This window comes from Rhopalosiphum padi, chromosome 1, assembly GCF_020882245.1.
Source record: "Rhopalosiphum padi isolate XX-2018 chromosome 1, ASM2088224v1, whole genome shotgun sequence".
NCBI lineage: Eukaryota > Metazoa > Arthropoda > Insecta > Hemiptera > Aphididae > Rhopalosiphum > Rhopalosiphum padi.
This window is the reverse complement of record NC_083597.1, coordinates 1,371,024-1,389,334: the sequence shown is the minus strand read 5'-3', so window position 1 is coordinate 1,389,334 and position 18,311 is coordinate 1,371,024. Positions and strand designations below refer to the sequence as shown.

At 28.3% G+C, this 18,311-nt stretch overlaps 1 protein-coding gene across 1 annotated transcript in view; it reads right to left on the bottom strand.

The window, feature by feature from the left end:
* The window catches only part of LOC132919900 (protein CBFA2T1), a 44,777-nt gene extending 27,521 nt beyond the window's left edge, over positions 1-17,256 (bottom strand). Inside the window, exons 1-2 of the mRNA XM_060981819.1 lie at positions 16,924-17,256; positions 8,022-8,139 (exon numbers count right to left, since the gene is read on the bottom strand). Coding sequence (XP_060837802.1) covers positions 8,022-8,139; positions 16,924-17,019 — 214 coding nt within the window. The 5' untranslated portion in view covers positions 17,020-17,256. The remainder of the gene's footprint in view (positions 1-8,021; positions 8,140-16,923) is intronic.
* Between the last annotated feature and the right edge of the window lie 1,055 nt (positions 17,257-18,311).

Genomic DNA, 18,311 nt, shown 5'->3' with positions numbered 1-18,311 from the left:
TTTCCCAAAAACGGACATCGCCAGAATTTTTTAGCAAGAAATTTCAAATAATATAAATGCATTGGTTAAAGAGATCTCCGAGAAAATTTACATTTTTGAGTTAAACTAAAAATATTGAAAAATTTACGAAAATCTGAAATATAATATTAACATTTCAGAAGAAAAATGAAATGAGACAAGATTAATTATTAATTAATTATGTAATAATATTATTAAAGTTTAAATAATTACTGAAAAAAATTCGGCAAAAAACATGCACATTTTGAGAAGCAATAAAATCTCTAACAAAAGTTAATCATGCAAAGACAAACAAACGTGCAGTTTTTTACACGGAATGTTATTCTTATTTTTATTTTATTTTCAGAAAAATAAATACAAATATAAGCAGACTACACATAAACATATATATCCATCAAAACAAGCTCTAGGCTTCAAGGGGAGTTGCAAACACGAATCTTGTATATTTATAATTATAAGTGTAAATTTGAATTATTATATATTAATAAATTAATATTACTTTACTGTTATTATTATTATTATTATAAACAATATTTATTCAAATGAATATATTATTTTTAAAAAACGGAAGTCGAATTAAGATTAGTATTTATAATTATTCCATCACGCGTTGAAAGATAGTTTGTTTCCGAAATACTTAATATTGTCTTGTGCGTTATTGTGGATTTTTCTTTTTCTTATAAGTCATCGTATTTATTATAGGTCTCGACGGGACTATTCAAAACCATAGCGATGTTTATTACCAAGTTTAGTCTCCACTCTCCATAGCCACGTTTATCACTGTGAATTGTTTCGCTGCAGACGCTGCCACGCGATAACGCCCGCATGGTTTTGTTGCCGCTATTCTTCCCCGCTACTCAACCATAACACACACTCCATCATCTTTCAGTACTTTCGACCAACGGCTCGTAAGAATTATCTTACACGGTCAGGTAGATATCGCACGATAATATTATACAAATTACAAACACTCGTTTCATGTACTTTACAACAAAATGCCTGTCAAAAGGGAGAATACAGGATTATATCTCGATCTTTTATGAGATCAAAAGTTTAACAATGGTTAAGTTTGCAGAGTCGGCATATAGTCAGAAATGACTTAGAACAGGCATGAAATGCACCTCTTCTCCTCTCCAAGCATTCAATTGATTGCATTTCTAATAATATTCTAAAATAAAAGATTATACTTATCAATTATTATAAACAAAATATGAAATATCTAATAATTAAAAAACAAAATTAGAATATTCAGTTGATATACATTATACATTAAACTAAGCACTATTTGAATATAATTACCTACTTATATTAAATAATATATATATTTATTATTGTCATTGCGATTGTAAAATTGGGTAGCTAAGTAACTTATTGTTTGAAGGCAATTGTACAGGGAATGAAAAACAGTTGAAGGATATCATTCCCTTAAAATAAACGATTCCCGATAATCTTTCCAAACCATTGGATTCACACAGTTGAGAAAAAGTGCTGGAAATAGTGGAAATGTATATTAGCTATATATATATATGTGTATTTTTCAATTTTTTTGAACTCTCACTTGACTGTCGGAAGTACTGTAATGGGAAAAATCTTTCAAACGTGGAGCTCATGTAATTAACGAAAATTTATATGTGATATTAAAAATATTTTACAAGAGATATTTAATTATAAAATAGATTTATAGATTATTTATAGACTATTAATTTATTACCGTACGTATAATTTCATTAAAATTTAGTTTTTAAATAAATCAGAAAATATAATATCTATAAGATCGATATTTTACATAATTATTTCACGAGGTCTTTAACCTCTAATTTTTAATTAAGAAAGCACGACCGGAACTTTCATAATTTATTTCTATATTTTATTTTAATGAATTTAAAATTAACAATAGAAATCTATGGACGGTAGACAGTATTGCTTTATATTAGATGAATTTACAAAATTACTATCGTCTAACCGCACATGATGAAAAAAATTCTCCGCTCTTGATGTTGTTGAAAAATTATACGATTATTAGCTATATGAAGAATTTTGGTGGATGAAAATGTATGGTCTAGAACCTCCGTGATTATGTCCATTTTACCCGTAAGTATTATCATTAATGTTATTGTATTATGTTATTATTTTCATTATTTCAAACTATTTTGAGTGATTACAACAGGTATGAAACATGGCGATTTTACAATTTAAAATTTGAAATAAACATCATTAAAGATAAAAAAACAAACTTTAATGATGGATTTTAAAAAAATAATATAATATATTAAACATTGTAGCTTGTAGGAACCTATGTATAAATATTTTAAGTATTCAAATTATGTATTTAATTATTCAATTTTTTAAAATGTTTAATAAAAATCAATTTCTCAAAGTTCATTCTATTACCTTGAGATTCGACATTACAAGAGTTTACTGCTTTAATAAACGGCGAGAATAAAACTATAAAAATGTGGAGAAAAAATAATATGCGGTGCAAGAACGATACAATAATATATTACGTACACGCTGTTGGAATGTCATCTATCAAGATTAAACACGTCTCGTTGGAAGTGTAGGCAAAGATCCGTAGAGGGGATGAAATCCACAGTGGAGGGGACGGGGACGGGACTGGTGTGTATTTAATATTTGGAACTCGACGGTTTGTCGAGTGTCATCTAAATAGCGAATTGATTATTCGCCAAGCAGAGCAGACCCTCTGGCGCCCGGCCAGCCGCCACTGCCGCCACCCCAGCGGAGGTCCCGCGATATATGCCCGCTGTTCTGGTCCGCCGCCGGCGACGATCGTGCGGTGCGTGCAATGTGCACAGCTGAACTTTTTCAATTTATTTCCAAGCACGCAAAATTCGGTTAATTAATATGTACGGGTTTTTTCGTTTTGTTTTATTGAAAATTAAAAAAACAACTCTGAAACCAATACTGATTTCAAAACCACCAAAAACCGCATCTTGTTCACAACCATAGTATTATATATATATAATATTGTATATTTACATACCGTCGCCGTCACAGTCGTTTGGATATCCCTTCGAATTCTTAATATTACTTTGCCGCCCGCAGATATATCATTTTGACGCAACGATTGTAATTATTTTACTCTCGCCTTGAATAATTATTATTCTAATGATGATAATAAATGAGAGATAAAAATTAAATTCAAAATTGAAAACGAGTTTTTTGTTGTTGTATTTTATGTAAATAAATATAGGACACCGATACTACCGCAAAATTGTTCTCTATACATTTCGGTACAGTAATAATATTATTATACTTATACAGTAACACGCAGTACGCAACCTACATATTATGTTATAGCCATTATCTACCATAATTTTTTATTTTTTTAACGATTTAATTAATACATTTGTACTTCATAAATTCATAATATTGTAAGTCCCTATACATAATGTACTAATGGAAACTTAAATAAAGTTCAACGTGTAACTGTGGCAACGAATAAAACATATTTTTAAGATATGCCAGGAAGAGGAAATTTAGACAAGGTATCGAAGGGATTTGCGAAATACACCAGAGGTAGAGTGAAATGGATCAAGAGCTTAGACGTGCTACTGTAATTCTAAAACTTTTTAAAAATACATTTATCGTTACTATTATTTAACACTAGATTTTATAATTCTATTATTATAACCGTTATTATTATTTACAATCTGTTGATTACCATTAGTTAATCTAATTATGCATATTATTTATATTACTTTAAAAATATGATGATTCATTTAAAGCCATACGAATAAACGAATATCATAATATTCAATGTTATTGAATTTTTTTTCACAATAAACACAGAAATACATTTAACTTATTCATACTATATGTGACGATCATCCATGAATAATTCACCTTGTAGCTTTGTAGGAACAAAATTATTATTAGAGTAAGTACCTAATAAAATTGTTAAAACAAAATCGTATATACACTGCTATTGCTTGGTCTCAATAATTTCTTATGTGCAGCTGTTCACATATGTTGTAATGACAATATTAGGTGTAGGAATATATTTTCACGTAGGATTATCATAATAGACAAGTACTTAGTACATGCAGAATATCTACTAGGTACATTATGTAGTATAGTTTAGATACTGGAATTTTCCTAACTTGTTATAATTACATTGATAAACAAAATGTCTTACACTTCATAAGCATACATTAGTATACAATTCAGAAATTTTCAATTAAATCCTTAGTTAATCATAAAATGTCCCAAGTCTCTAAATAATTGGGAAACAAAATTACTAAGTTTTGTATTTACCCATATAAATCATTAATTTGCACGGAAAAACAGGTTAAATAATGCATAAATGAAAATTTTCTATTTACCCAAATGATACTCTAAGATTCCTTCTTTAATGAATAATTTATTATTTAATTCACCCGAATAAAACTCCCCGCACCCCTTGTCAACGGTATAATAGTGACGTATAGCTTTAGATTGTTGATTTTTGTATACAAACTGTGAGTTACACACTTGAGACGACGAAGGACCGGTCTGAGACATAATGACAGCCGAAGATGGCAATTAAAAGTTTGGTAAATAATTTATATCATTTTGTGGTGGTCTCGCTGCAATTAGTATAATTAATTTATACCATTAAAAATCCGTTAATTCTATAGCGAATTTACCGACAACCGTACAGCATTGTTAGTTGTCACATAACATATTATTATAACGACAACATTGACGATAATCATAACTACGGCCTTCTCGGCCTTGTATGCTCAACTAATTAAAATCCTTGTAAAAATAAACAAATAAATCGCCATAATAACTGTTAATTGTTAATGTTAATTCATATAAATTATTAGCTACATCGATCTAAAAAAGCGGTGATTTACTCAAACCAAAAATAATGTGTTTTTGTAGAAGAGTTGACATCAAAACTTTTTCATACTGTTCGGGAAACTTTATAAGGCTCAGAGTCTCAGACTATACAAACGCTACGTTACGAAATATTTTGTTTTACAATTTCCTATATTCCCCCCTCACACAAAAATAAGAATAAATTAACAACGTGAAAACACTCAATAAAATGAACCGAGAATGATGATGATTATTATTGGTTGGGTGACACGCGTAAAAACTTTACAGTAGTTCAAGTCCGGATAAAGTCAATATACACTGTACAGTGTACACACTCCCCGTGTATCTACTGTTATATATAATATTTAAGTATGCGTATCGGACTTAAGCGGCAAAGTTGGCCAAGGTTCCGCTTTTGGAATTACTTTCTAAACTTTAATTAATAACTCTGGCCACCACCACCGACACTACTAATACTACTACTACTACCAAACTATATAATACATAATATGTACCGACATACAGTGCATCGAATTTCTACCACTAATAATATCTAGGTGGTGTGAGTATACAACGTATATATATATGTATATTATATCTATATGGATTTCAGATAAATCATATTTGGCACGTGGAACGACGGTGGCGGCGGCGCTGTGGCGGGGGCGTTGGACTTCTGGGTAAAAGGGTTTACAATCGGCCGAACATTATAATAAATTTTGGGTTTTAATAAATGCGAGAGAGAGGTGGTGGCGTGAAAGTTATTGGAAGGAGACCAAGAATGGCGCCATATTTTACTAAAGAACGTCAATCGCAGGTGTCGGAGAGCAGGGGTATGCGCGTGTAACAGACGTGCTGGCTTCAATTTGCCTTATAATAATATTTTGCTTTTTTTTTTTTATTATTATTCTTTTTTTCCTTATTACAAAACTTGACACTTAATTTTCGTTCGCAGCGCTGGTTTTACAACTTACACTCACATAATATCTCGAATTGTATATACGTTCCTGTGAGCAGCTATTCCGCTTTTATGCAATTGACGGCAGCGGCGTTTCGACTAGAGTAATATAACATATATCTGCTAGTGTACGTGAACGATTATGTTTCTATTTCATACATGTTTTTCAAGAGAAATTTAAGGAATTATGCGAAATCATTATTTCTATTAATCATTATTATACCTAATCTTATTACTTTATTCATTAATAAATAAATCCTCCGTCATTATTAATATTAATATAATTTGCAGTTCACACTATATCTTATACAAGAGTATATTGAAACATAATGATTAAAACTGTTTAATATCAGATTACTGAAATTAAATATAATAAATCGTTTATAATATATTATTACAATATTATATTCCAATAGAAAATTTAACTTGAAAATCACATAAATTCTCTAATTATGTATTTATATATATTTTATACAGCCATATTTTTGTTAGTACTTAGTATTATACGAGGTGATTCATTAGGCAAGCTCACTCGCCTTTAATCCTTTGTATGATAATACATATTTATTTATTTAAATTTTCAATTAATTAGATTTTGCACTAAGAAATGTCATGTAGTTAGTAAAAAATACACATAACCGGCATGATTTTATAAAATTATTTTTGATATTTTGATGCCTGTGAAGTTAGCCACAAAAATTCAAAAATGTTAAATAAAGTTTTTTTGATAAGTCGTAAATAATTTATTTATAAGCATACTTTTTAAAATAAATGACACAAATACTTTCTACTAAGGATGTTTGCATTTACTACGGTTGATGGTAGGGCTGGTGTTGTTGAATCGGTAATTGTTTTGTAAGGGAAGGAACGATGTGAACATTTCAAGATAGGTCATGCAAGTTCATGAGAATTAATATGAGTACTTACTAATTAATGACATGATTTTATGGATTTCACAAGTGAAGTGTGGTTAACTTAAAAATATCCGTGATTTTTCATCAAATTAGTTGTAGAAACTTTAAATATTCCATTATTAACTTAAATAATCACTAATTGTTATTTGTTATCACATATTTTTCAAAATAATATTAGTCTAATTTTAAATTATTTATACCATCACAGTCCATTCACACTATTCTACCTTAAGACAATTGTTTTATAATGTTTTGATAATATATTATATGTGATCCTTTTGGAAAAGATCTACCATCATATTAATCAATAATAATATAAAATTATATTATTAATAGTAAGTAATATAAATAAATTATAAAATACTATTAGAAATAGAAGTTGATACATCTATTCCACCCAAAATCATTTTATTACGTATGCAATGAAATACCATTAAACTCAGGACCGTCAACCTAGTATCGCGAATTCAAAACTTCGAAATCAGACCACACTATAAACAATTAGTAATTAATTCGTAATAATTTGTAATCACAAAATCAACAATGCTTAACAATCACATAACAAAATAATGATCTAGCATCTAGCATCTAGTAGCTATATAGTTCATATTTAATCCTTATTCATGTGTATATGTGTATAATACCAAATTAAAATCATTTCCCATAAAGTATTTGATTTATAAATAAAAAAATTAGAATGGAAAATTGTATATATTTATATAAATAATTTTATTATGTACGACGATGTATCTAACATACCAAACTATTCGTGAATATTGTTTTTCCTCATTTTTATACTTGGACCTTTTCATAAATCTTATGACCGCCAATGCATTATTCAAATACTATGATCCTTTTTATTTTAGAGTTCAATTTCAATAAGTAATAGCCAATAAATTTATTGGTTTAAATAAAATATAATGAGATAAATGAGAAATTAAGTATCAATAGTATTGTAAGTTTTACAATAAAAAGTTATATTTATGCACACTACGAGTATTTTGTAAATTATTATATTATATACGATGCCGAGAGCAAAGTTTGACAATTGACAATTTTACAAATAGCTGATTGGACAGACAGATGTTCAAGTTTTAGTGTGAAGCTATAATGCTATATATTATTACTACTATCTACTGGGCGTACTGTAGAATGCACCTAGCCTATATATTTTATTTTAACATGTATGTTCTACAGCTGTGTACACTTTAACCTTAAAAATTATTTTTATATTCTCTATATAAAACTTATAATAATAATACTAGGGGCAGTTACAAAATTTAAGATAAACTTAAAAATATACTTACGAATGTGAATTCTGAATGCAGATTCCTTGTTATTGTTGTTATTTATAGCTGTTTCGTCTGTGAGAATACCTGAATCACGTTCGATCGCTTCTTCCTTTATCATTTTTGGTTCCATTAACTAGAAAAATTAACACGGATAGTGAATTATTACATATCAAAAAAATATGAAAGTAATTTGGCTAAGTCGAATAGCTTTAAAAAACTATTTTAAATAATTTGAACAGAATATTGTATAGGATTTATTAAATTATTTAATTAATACAAATCACTTATCATAATTGAATGATACTAAGGACCGCAACCCTCAGGTAAGCTACTTTCAGTACAATCTAATCAGCTTATATTGTATACACATTATAATAATACGGATTTCACCTTAATCAAATTATTATTTATATTATCATTTTTTTTTTTTGAGAAATTTTATTATTTTTTTTTTTTTGTTTAAATTTACTTAAAATAATCTCAGGTAAAATACTCAAAGTTCTTTGTAATATTTAATGTTTACATTGGAAGAGACTGATATTTATTCAATAATGCTTTTTCAAAAAAAAAATGAAAACCTATGCATATTATATTATACCAAATGAAACATTGAAAAAAAAATATATAAAATACTTTACAGAGGTATAATATAGGTATATGCTGTATAGTATTGAATATATACGTCTGTTAAGCGATCAAAGCATACATTATCGAGACTGAAACACAATATTTCAATCATATGAAAATCCAATTAACGTATACTGGTAAAGCGTGTCAACCTCAGATAAATTTTTTTTTAAATATTATTACATTGCAAAAAAACTTATAGTAGATTCAATATATATATTATTATATACATGTAATGTTGGTGTATATATACTGAGTGATTCTTTTATCGAGAAACTATTCATTATTTTAAAATCTATTAACATTTTTGATAATATTTTTTTATATGATTTCTAGTTAAAATAAAATACAATTTTTAAAAATAAATATATTTTTTTAATATTTTTTATCGTTATAATTCTCAAGTTTTTACTTTTTCAAATGGCAACATACATTTTTAATTTCGTGTTATTAAATAGAATATATTTCAGAGTTCTTATTTAAATATCATTCATCTAAACTTTAAATATTTATAAATCATAAATTACTCGTCCTAATTTCGATTTTTATGTATCAAAATACTCCGAAAAATATTCTACTTCAGAATATTGAATTAATAATGCTCGTTGTCATTCAAACAAATAAAAAAAGTTAAAAAACAAATTTCTATTAGAAATAATGTAAAAAAAAAATATTTTAAAAACGTTAATAGATTTTGAAATAATGAGTATTGTTTGATAAAAGAATCACCCTATGTATAATACTGAATTATTATTATTTACTAGTTATAACTTATATTTATATGTAATACATTCATAATATCGATTATTCCATCAAAACCAGTAATAAATACATTTGAATAAACACGAAACTTCAAACTAATTTATAATAGTAATTTTAAAAATCTATTTTGTTTTTACTCGTATGGTTGAATAATTATTTATAACAATATTTTTTATTTAAATTATGATTGGCTATTCCTATACACTATAATAGCACCTGCCCGGTAACATACAGCAATGATATAAGTACTTGAGAAGTAGGACAAAAAAATTATTTGATAGTAAAAGATTACAAAAATATGTTTATATCAAAATATTAATAGTTTTTATTTTACAAATTCTCGGAAGTACAAAATGGTCTAAAAAATATTTTTGCTAATGGAGCCTGATTTTTTACAAACACACTGATAACTAAGGTTCGAATTTGAAGACAAATGCCTTTTTATCAGTGATAACCTTAAGTCTTAAATTATATTATTTGGAATATGAAAGAAGTATTAAATGTTATGTCATAAAAGATATTATAAAATACTATACAGAAAATATAACATTAGGGACATTACCAACTGAACCTCAGTCACAACGTTTTGTAACTTATCAGTTTTAAATATTTTTGTATTTCTAATAAAACATTGTAAATAATAATCTATTGTACAAAGAAAATAGTACCAAATAATAATAAAAAATAAAAATAGAATTTTTACCAGTTTTATTTGTGTAATTAAGGTTCATATTATAAGAGTGATAATAAAGTCTGCTTTTGAAAAATAAAATCATAAAATACAAAAACTAAAGCACATATTTTTCTAAATCTGATGTAGATGTTCGAAATATATAATAATATGTCAATGATGTAACACAAGTTGGAATATAAAAGATTCAATATTTTTTAAATGTTTTAGTTATTCATAAACACGTAAACTGTAACCATAAATTGTATAAATTAGTGAAACGAACGTTGATGTTAAAATCTATGACTAACGAAAATAAAATTTTCTCGACTTTATTTTTTGTACTTATCTGTATGTAAAATAAATAAAATACATAACATGGCTATAATTTCAAGTAGTATTTTTATTTTAAACACTTTTAAACCGCTTATTGAAAAATTTGATTGCTATTTCTAGTTTAGCATGATTTGAAAGGTACATAATAAGACTTTAGGTAGGTATTAAATAAGTACAGTACAGAAAATTCCTGAATAGATATCCAATTTTTTGTTGTTTGTATATATTTTTTTCATATACAACAGACAACAGTATTATAGTCGTTTTAGATTTGAGGGTACGTAATTTATGCATTAATAATTATTAAGTACAATAAGCATGTATGATAAATGATTCAAAAAATATGCCTACTGATGACACTTCAGAGACATTTTTTTTATCATTTCATGTATAGTTATTAGTTAATAAAATTAAATGGTTTAATTTTATTTGAGCACGGAAAAATAATTAAAAACTAGTATGTTTAAAGGCATTTTTTTCGATAAAATGTATGATAACTGCAGCAGTAGTTATTAGGAAAATCACAAGCGTAATAATTAATCTCAATTATATTATAAAATTGTTTAGATCCTAAACTTTAAGATATTAAATTGTCTAATATCTAGAGATTCTAATCATGTTAGTGTTGTGTGGATATGTAATTAATAATTATATACCTATAATAACTTGTAAGTGTATTGTGGTATGAGAGTTATATTAGGGAGTTTTTTCGATGAAATGATTTGATACAACGGAAAGATTTATATTTTCATTTTTAGGGATGGTTTTTGCAGAAGTTTTTAGTCGATGTCCTTATGAATTTGGCAGCCTTTAAAATTGTATGGATGAGTGATTTCTCATACATAAAGCACAAAAACTAGATTATCTTTTGAGTAAAATGTTAGTAGATTGTTTCCTTGGCATTTTGGTGGATTGTTGCAGTAGCTATTATAAGCTATTATAACCAATAGTCTTGACAATTTTAGAATTGTACAATTTCATACATTTTATGTGGTTCTTATGTCTTTATTTTAGTATGTAGAATTTACATTTTTTCAAATAATGGTGTGGTTGTGACAGTCTTTTTCAATATCGACGAAGAAGAAAATTAAAAAACGTTTGGTTTGATTTTGTATTATATACATATATCATATATAGGTGACTTGAAGCACTGCAGTCCTTCCGATTACTGTTTTTATTTTCTCGCAGTACACAAAGATTCATCGAATGTTTTAGCAGTTTAATAGGTATCTTAGGATTCGTCGAGTTAAAAAAAAAAAGGCAATGAAAAAACTTGGTTGTATTGAGTCGCTCAACTTATACAATGTATAATGATAATATACATATAACACGCGCATGGTGCAATTTGTCCGGCATGCAACGTCGTCATGCGCAAGTGACAGTCGGCTACACAATATAATATAATATATTATAATAAAATAAAAATATATATTTATATTATGTGTGTATAAACGTGTTATTATTATTATTATTATTATTATCGTCGTCATTACGAATACGACGACGGCGATAATATCGACCAAAAGCGGCGTGGAAAAAGCTTCTCCGAGACCGCATTTTCTTGTGCCGATGTGTATTATTAGATAAACATTAACCAGCTGCGAGCAGCTGCCCCAACTCGGTCGTCGTGTTCGCGCGCGCTGTACGTGTGTATGTATGTGTGAGCTGTCGGCGGCAGTCGGAAATCGTCAGTATGGAAAAAAGGACACATGTTTTCTATCGACCGGCGACTATATACACACAACAGATAGGTCCTCCGCCGCCGCTCGCCGCCAGCACTGTATTCTACAACGGATTATTTCATGATGGCTGCGACGGCTTCGCGTATCGGGTTGATACTTTTCAAATCAAACTGATAATAATAAAATCTGTATAATATAATGATACAATGTGTAGTACTCAACGCTAATCTAGAATCAAATGAACCGCGGAATAACGTAGAAAAATTAACGTTAATTGAAGAGTGCAAAGTGTGTGTGTATTTTGATAATACAAGAAGTATTAGGTAATGTATAGTAATGTAAAAATATGATGGTATATATAAAAAATATCGATTTTATCGAACAATAATCATTTTTTTTAAATCTATTAATGTTATTGAAGATATTTTTTTTTACATAATTTCCGATTAAAATAAACCAACATGTTTTTAAAAAAATTTTAATATTTTTTATCGTAAATTTTTACTTTTTGAATGACAACATACATTTTTAATTTCATTTTTTAAATCAGAACAGTTTTGAGTATTTTGATTCATAAAAATCGAAATTCAAACAAGCAATTTACGATTTATAAGTATTTAAAGTTTTAGTGAGCGGAATGGATTGGTACTTCCGCAAAATGTTTGTCTACTACTTCGCTCACCCTCACCTAAACTTTAAATACTTATAACACGTAAACTATCAGTCTGAATTTTGATTTTTATGTATCGAAATATTTCAAAAAATATTTTGTTTCAAAATATGAAATTAAAAATTGTAGTTCAAAAAATAAAAAAATAAAAAAGTATAATACAAAATATTTTAAAAAAATGCTATTTTATTTTGACTGTAAATTATATAAAAAATATTTTCAAAAAAGTTAATAGATTTTAAAATAATGAGTGTTCGATAAAATAATCACCCAGTTTATTATACCTAAACGAATCGAATATGACCCTTAAGGGTTAATTTCGGTCGGTAAATCCTTCTTTGTTAACCCACGATTCACTGAAAAACACGTGGTTTAAAATTTGAATGAACAAAAAAAAAACTGTATTTATCCTCAAATAATACACAATGTGAAAATTACAAGCCTATATAAGACCAAAGAGAAATCTTTAATATGTATTGTTCACGGAAACGATAACAATAAATGTTATATTATAATACGTAGATATAGGAAACAGGGTTTTATCAATTTTTATAATATTATAATTATATGTAAGGCTCTACCAGTCTACCACTAGTAAATAAGTTACGTTATGACGTGTATTTTTTTATTTCTTTTTTCAACAAAAAACAACAGTAATGAACTTACAAAATACAACAAATCATAAATTCCTTATCGTAAAAATTGTTATATCCGAGTTTAAGCAGACTTTATAGAGATAATATTATAATTCAATCAATTGTTATTTTTCGATAGTACTTAATATTCTCCACTCCAAATATTTTTTTTTTCATATAACATGAACACAGACTTATTATAAATTTTTATATAAACATACAAGTATCTACTGAATATATTGTCAACATTAAACTATATTAAGTAATATTGTAGTTTATGATTAGGTCAAGATTTTATGTAACTGACATTTCAAAGTTTAAATTGAATAGCTTAGCTGTACAGTAAAAGTTAAACTAAATAGTATATTGTGTATATTACTCGTAACAATATATCAAAAATAATACACATAAAAACGCAAAAATGTATACAAAATAATAAGTTTTTATACATTTGGGGAGGCTTATTAAAAGTTCTAAAATTAAATATCAAAAATAATTCATGTATACTTATTAGGTAAATTTCAAAAAGAAATATTTTTCAGTTTGACCTATAATCGCAAATACCGATGATTAATCGAGAAATAATATTTTGATGTTATTCAAATATAAAACCATGTTGTACAAACAAACAAAAACACCTAATACAAATATTAAATCATCTTTATTAATTCACCAGTTATACATTTACGAACACGTCGGACGAGCGCGCTAGAACTTTCCCAACGCTACACCACCCGCATCGTGCTGCCACAAACATACATATCATAATATAATGTAAAGTGGTATATATTATAATTTAAATACACCGTTGAAAGAAAATAAGTTCTAAGCCTTTATGAATAATATTAATGACTTATGGTGAATAATATTATTTATTTGTTTGTGATTTAATTATATAATTTAACATGTAATACTCGTATTGTCAATAGTAAATTTCGTGGTAAAAAAAAAAAAAAAACATTTTGAAGTACAAAAATTCGAGTGAGTGACTGAGGTAGATCGCAAATGTCTATTGGTTAGGAATGATATTATTTTTAATATACCAGTAATCGGTATTTGAGAATAACAATAATTACCATGTAGTAGCATAATAAACTAATATAAATATTTGGACACTTTCAAAAAATAATAAATGGAACCCTGCTCCTAAAATTTGCGTTAAATACAACATATAAATTGGACGTAAGATATTTGGATCATTTAATTAGTTTCAAAACACTTAATTTTTACTTTATCAAGTTTTTAAGATATTTTAGATGAGATAAAAAAAAATTACCACCTATATTTACTATTGCAATTTAATATCTGTAAACGAATATTATTAACTATTAAGAAATATTTATTATATCAGTAATTTTTTTAAAAGTACTTATAATAATAATAATTAAATTGGACAAAAAAAATTATAAAAAAAAAAATAATTCTCCAATATTCTTTATTTTTCTCGGAGTTGAATCTATTTCAAGAGTATTGGTTAAAGATTCTAAATTTTCTTAGCCTTACCCTTAGATAGCCTTTAATTTACCACTGATGTCATGGTTCATTAATTTCTGTAGTTATTATACTAAAAATACTGTACCAACGGTACCTAATTCATAACAGAAACAACAGTATTTATATTCCCCATTAGACCAAAGAATAAAATTTATTTATTTGAAATTTGATTATTTTTTTATTAGGATTTAGATTGAGAAATACTGTTCTAGACAGTATTTTATCAAAAAACTATGATTAATTATTATTATTATTTTCATATTTTATAATTTAAAATTGATAAATTTCAATAAATAAAAAAAAAATAATTATTAAAACGTCAAATAAATAAAAAAAACTAATTAGTGAAATTAATTATACATCGTTAGTATAAATGAATTTTGTTAGCTTTATTTTTATTTTCATTATTAAAAAAATAAGTTTTTATTTATTATTATATTTTAGCAACCAATATGAGATCCATAATGAAGTTATATTTTTAAGTTTTAAATTATAATTTATATAATCTTTATATATTTTAATGTAATCAGTTAAAAATATTTATTCAACAATGGTATTATCAAGTGGTAGATTTATCAAAATTACCATATTTCGATATAATTATCAAAAACACCGTATTAGGTACCAGTAATAAAAAAATATGAATTAGTAGCAGACCTAATATTAATACATAAGTACATTTCAAAGCGATGAGTTGTGTAAATGATAAATTAATATGAGCTTATACAGCTATAGAGCCAAAAAAGATCAAGATCTGACTAAAATGTAATTTCTGCTGTTGATATTGTGGTCTATACATAGGTACGATTAACGTCATTATTTTTACCAAAAAAAAAAACATAAATTAACAAACATTATATTATATTAAATGGACAGTCGACAGGCAAATATTACCTATAATTCTTTTAATTATAAACCCTTTAAATGATTAATCACTAAAGAGTATAAACGATATAAACTATGGATAATGACTGTAGTAAAGTTGGTGATAATAATATAAGTGAATCAAAGTGTATAATAATCTGAATAGAATCCAAAAAACAAATATTATTCTCTTGACATGTATAAACAATAATATTATGCGCAAAGAAAACTTCGTCGTCACGATTATACTTGCAGCAATAGCGCGCTGCAGTGCTTTCGAAAAATAAAACTTTAAACATAATAGATAGAAAAATAATATCGATTTCATGACAAAATTATCGAATTTGGTAAATGGGTTATTTGTATACTCGGTTCCACTGTATCAGCTCCACTATAGAAGATGAAAACTATACAAACATTCACAGTGTCGGATAAACCAATGCAGACAGTGGTTTTCGTTAGGGCTCTCGATATTGTGAATATCAAAGTACTTATTAAATGCAGGCAATCTATCATAAAAATAATAGCCAATGACGTGTCTTGGATTTTACTTAGGGGTGATAATTCATTATACAGGAAAAGCTTATCACTAGAATTTATCATAAGTTTGGTATCCTGAAGGATATAACATTATATATTATACTTTAGCTGCAACTTTTATAAAAACTACAATTTTTACAAATATTTATGCTTTACGCAAAACGTTCATAGAATAATAAAAGTATTTTTTTATTTTTTAAAATGTTGAGGGTGTATGACTCAGAAGACTGCATACCCCGTATGATAATTATATTAATCACTAATAACATAGTATCGTGAAATCAGATAACTAAATAATGTATTTAAACACCAATAATATTTTATGAATTATTTGAACAGTTAAAGATTTATTTTAAATTTTATAATATGTTGTAAATTTTGTAAATAACAATGCATTTTTTTTTTTTAATAAAAATAAATAATTGTCTTAGTGGAAATTTTATCTCCCAACCTTTTATTAAGAAACAAAGTTAAGGAAATGTAACTTGTACATGTAATTTTCAAAATTGTTCTCATTGAAATTAGTTCATCTAGTATAAACGTACGGTGGTCGAGCGGAGACTTCGAAAAGCCGACTACAGGAGAGATAGAAATGAACAATAAAAAATAAAAATAAAATACGTAAAATAGATCTCACCTGCCGGCGCGCGTTGCTGCAATTATTGTCCATCGCGAACAAATCGAACCTTTGAAAACCACTGGCCCTCATGGTGTCCCGATAGTTTTGATACATATAATTACCTATGCGATATCACGATAATATGATATAAAAATATCCTACGCGTATGTCCTGGGACAAAAAATATGAGATTTTATGACAACTACGGTCGACGGACAGACCTCAACTGCAGTTGGCGACAGAAGCAGAAACTATGATGGCGACTGTTCTTATATTTTTGGCGTGCACAAAAAGACCTCGCTGACTCAGTTGAGCTTACAGTCCCTATGACACAGGTACGCGGCTGCGAGTTTGATCAATTGGCGCGTTTGTATACCGCGAGGCAGCAGCAGCACGTGCTGCGTTCGTTCCTTCCGCTCTCCCCTCCTTCCGCTAACATCACTCTGCCACCGCACGACCGTCGTCCGACACTTGTTACAATAACAACGCGCAGACACCTGTTCAAACGCCTTGCGCGTTAAAATTATTTTGCGGCGTTGTATACAGCGAAGCACACGCATCCACCCTCAGACCCAGTTCACCTACCCACCCAGGTACCTACAAACTAACCAACAGATTTGTGTGACGGGATCTATAATATATACATCACGGTCGAACTCGATAACTCTATAGGTGTAATGCCCACTCCAGATCTATACATAATATAGCCACGTGTAAAATTACTACGATAATAATAATAATAATAATAATATCGATATATAATTATAATATTGTAATATGGTTTAGAAGACTTACGAGTGTCGGGGTCGGGGGGTGAACGAGACTTATGTGGCGATGTGTATCGTTGTCGTGGTCCGAGATCGCGGTGACAGCGTCGGTGGCGGTGAAAGTGCTCGTGACTACCGGCGTACACGGTGTCAGGGCGCGTAATGCCGCCGCGGCTGCTGTCCGTCCACGGCGGCGGCGGCGACCCGCGGGACGCTGTCGCGCGCACCGCATATATACGGACGATAAGTTTTGCCGTGCGACGCGCGCCGACGCGGACGGGACGTGTATAATACACCACGCGTATATTATTTTATATTAACAGCGGCGAAATAATTTTCATCTCTCAGCCTTTCCACCCGCCCAGTCACCCCATCTCTCTCGCCCACTCACACTCGTTCACTCTCACCCTCTCTCACTCTCTCAAAAACGGCAGCCGGTCCAGACGTAGACACGTAGTGTATATATATATATATATATTTATATGTACCTCGCTATATATAGTATATAATATCAGTATATACCTCTGCCATTGACATTGTTAATTAAAACCGCGGGATTTTATCAAAACTACCACCACTACCGCTACCGTGGTATACGAGTGTATGTGTGTGTACACAACCCAACCACTGCAGCCTGCC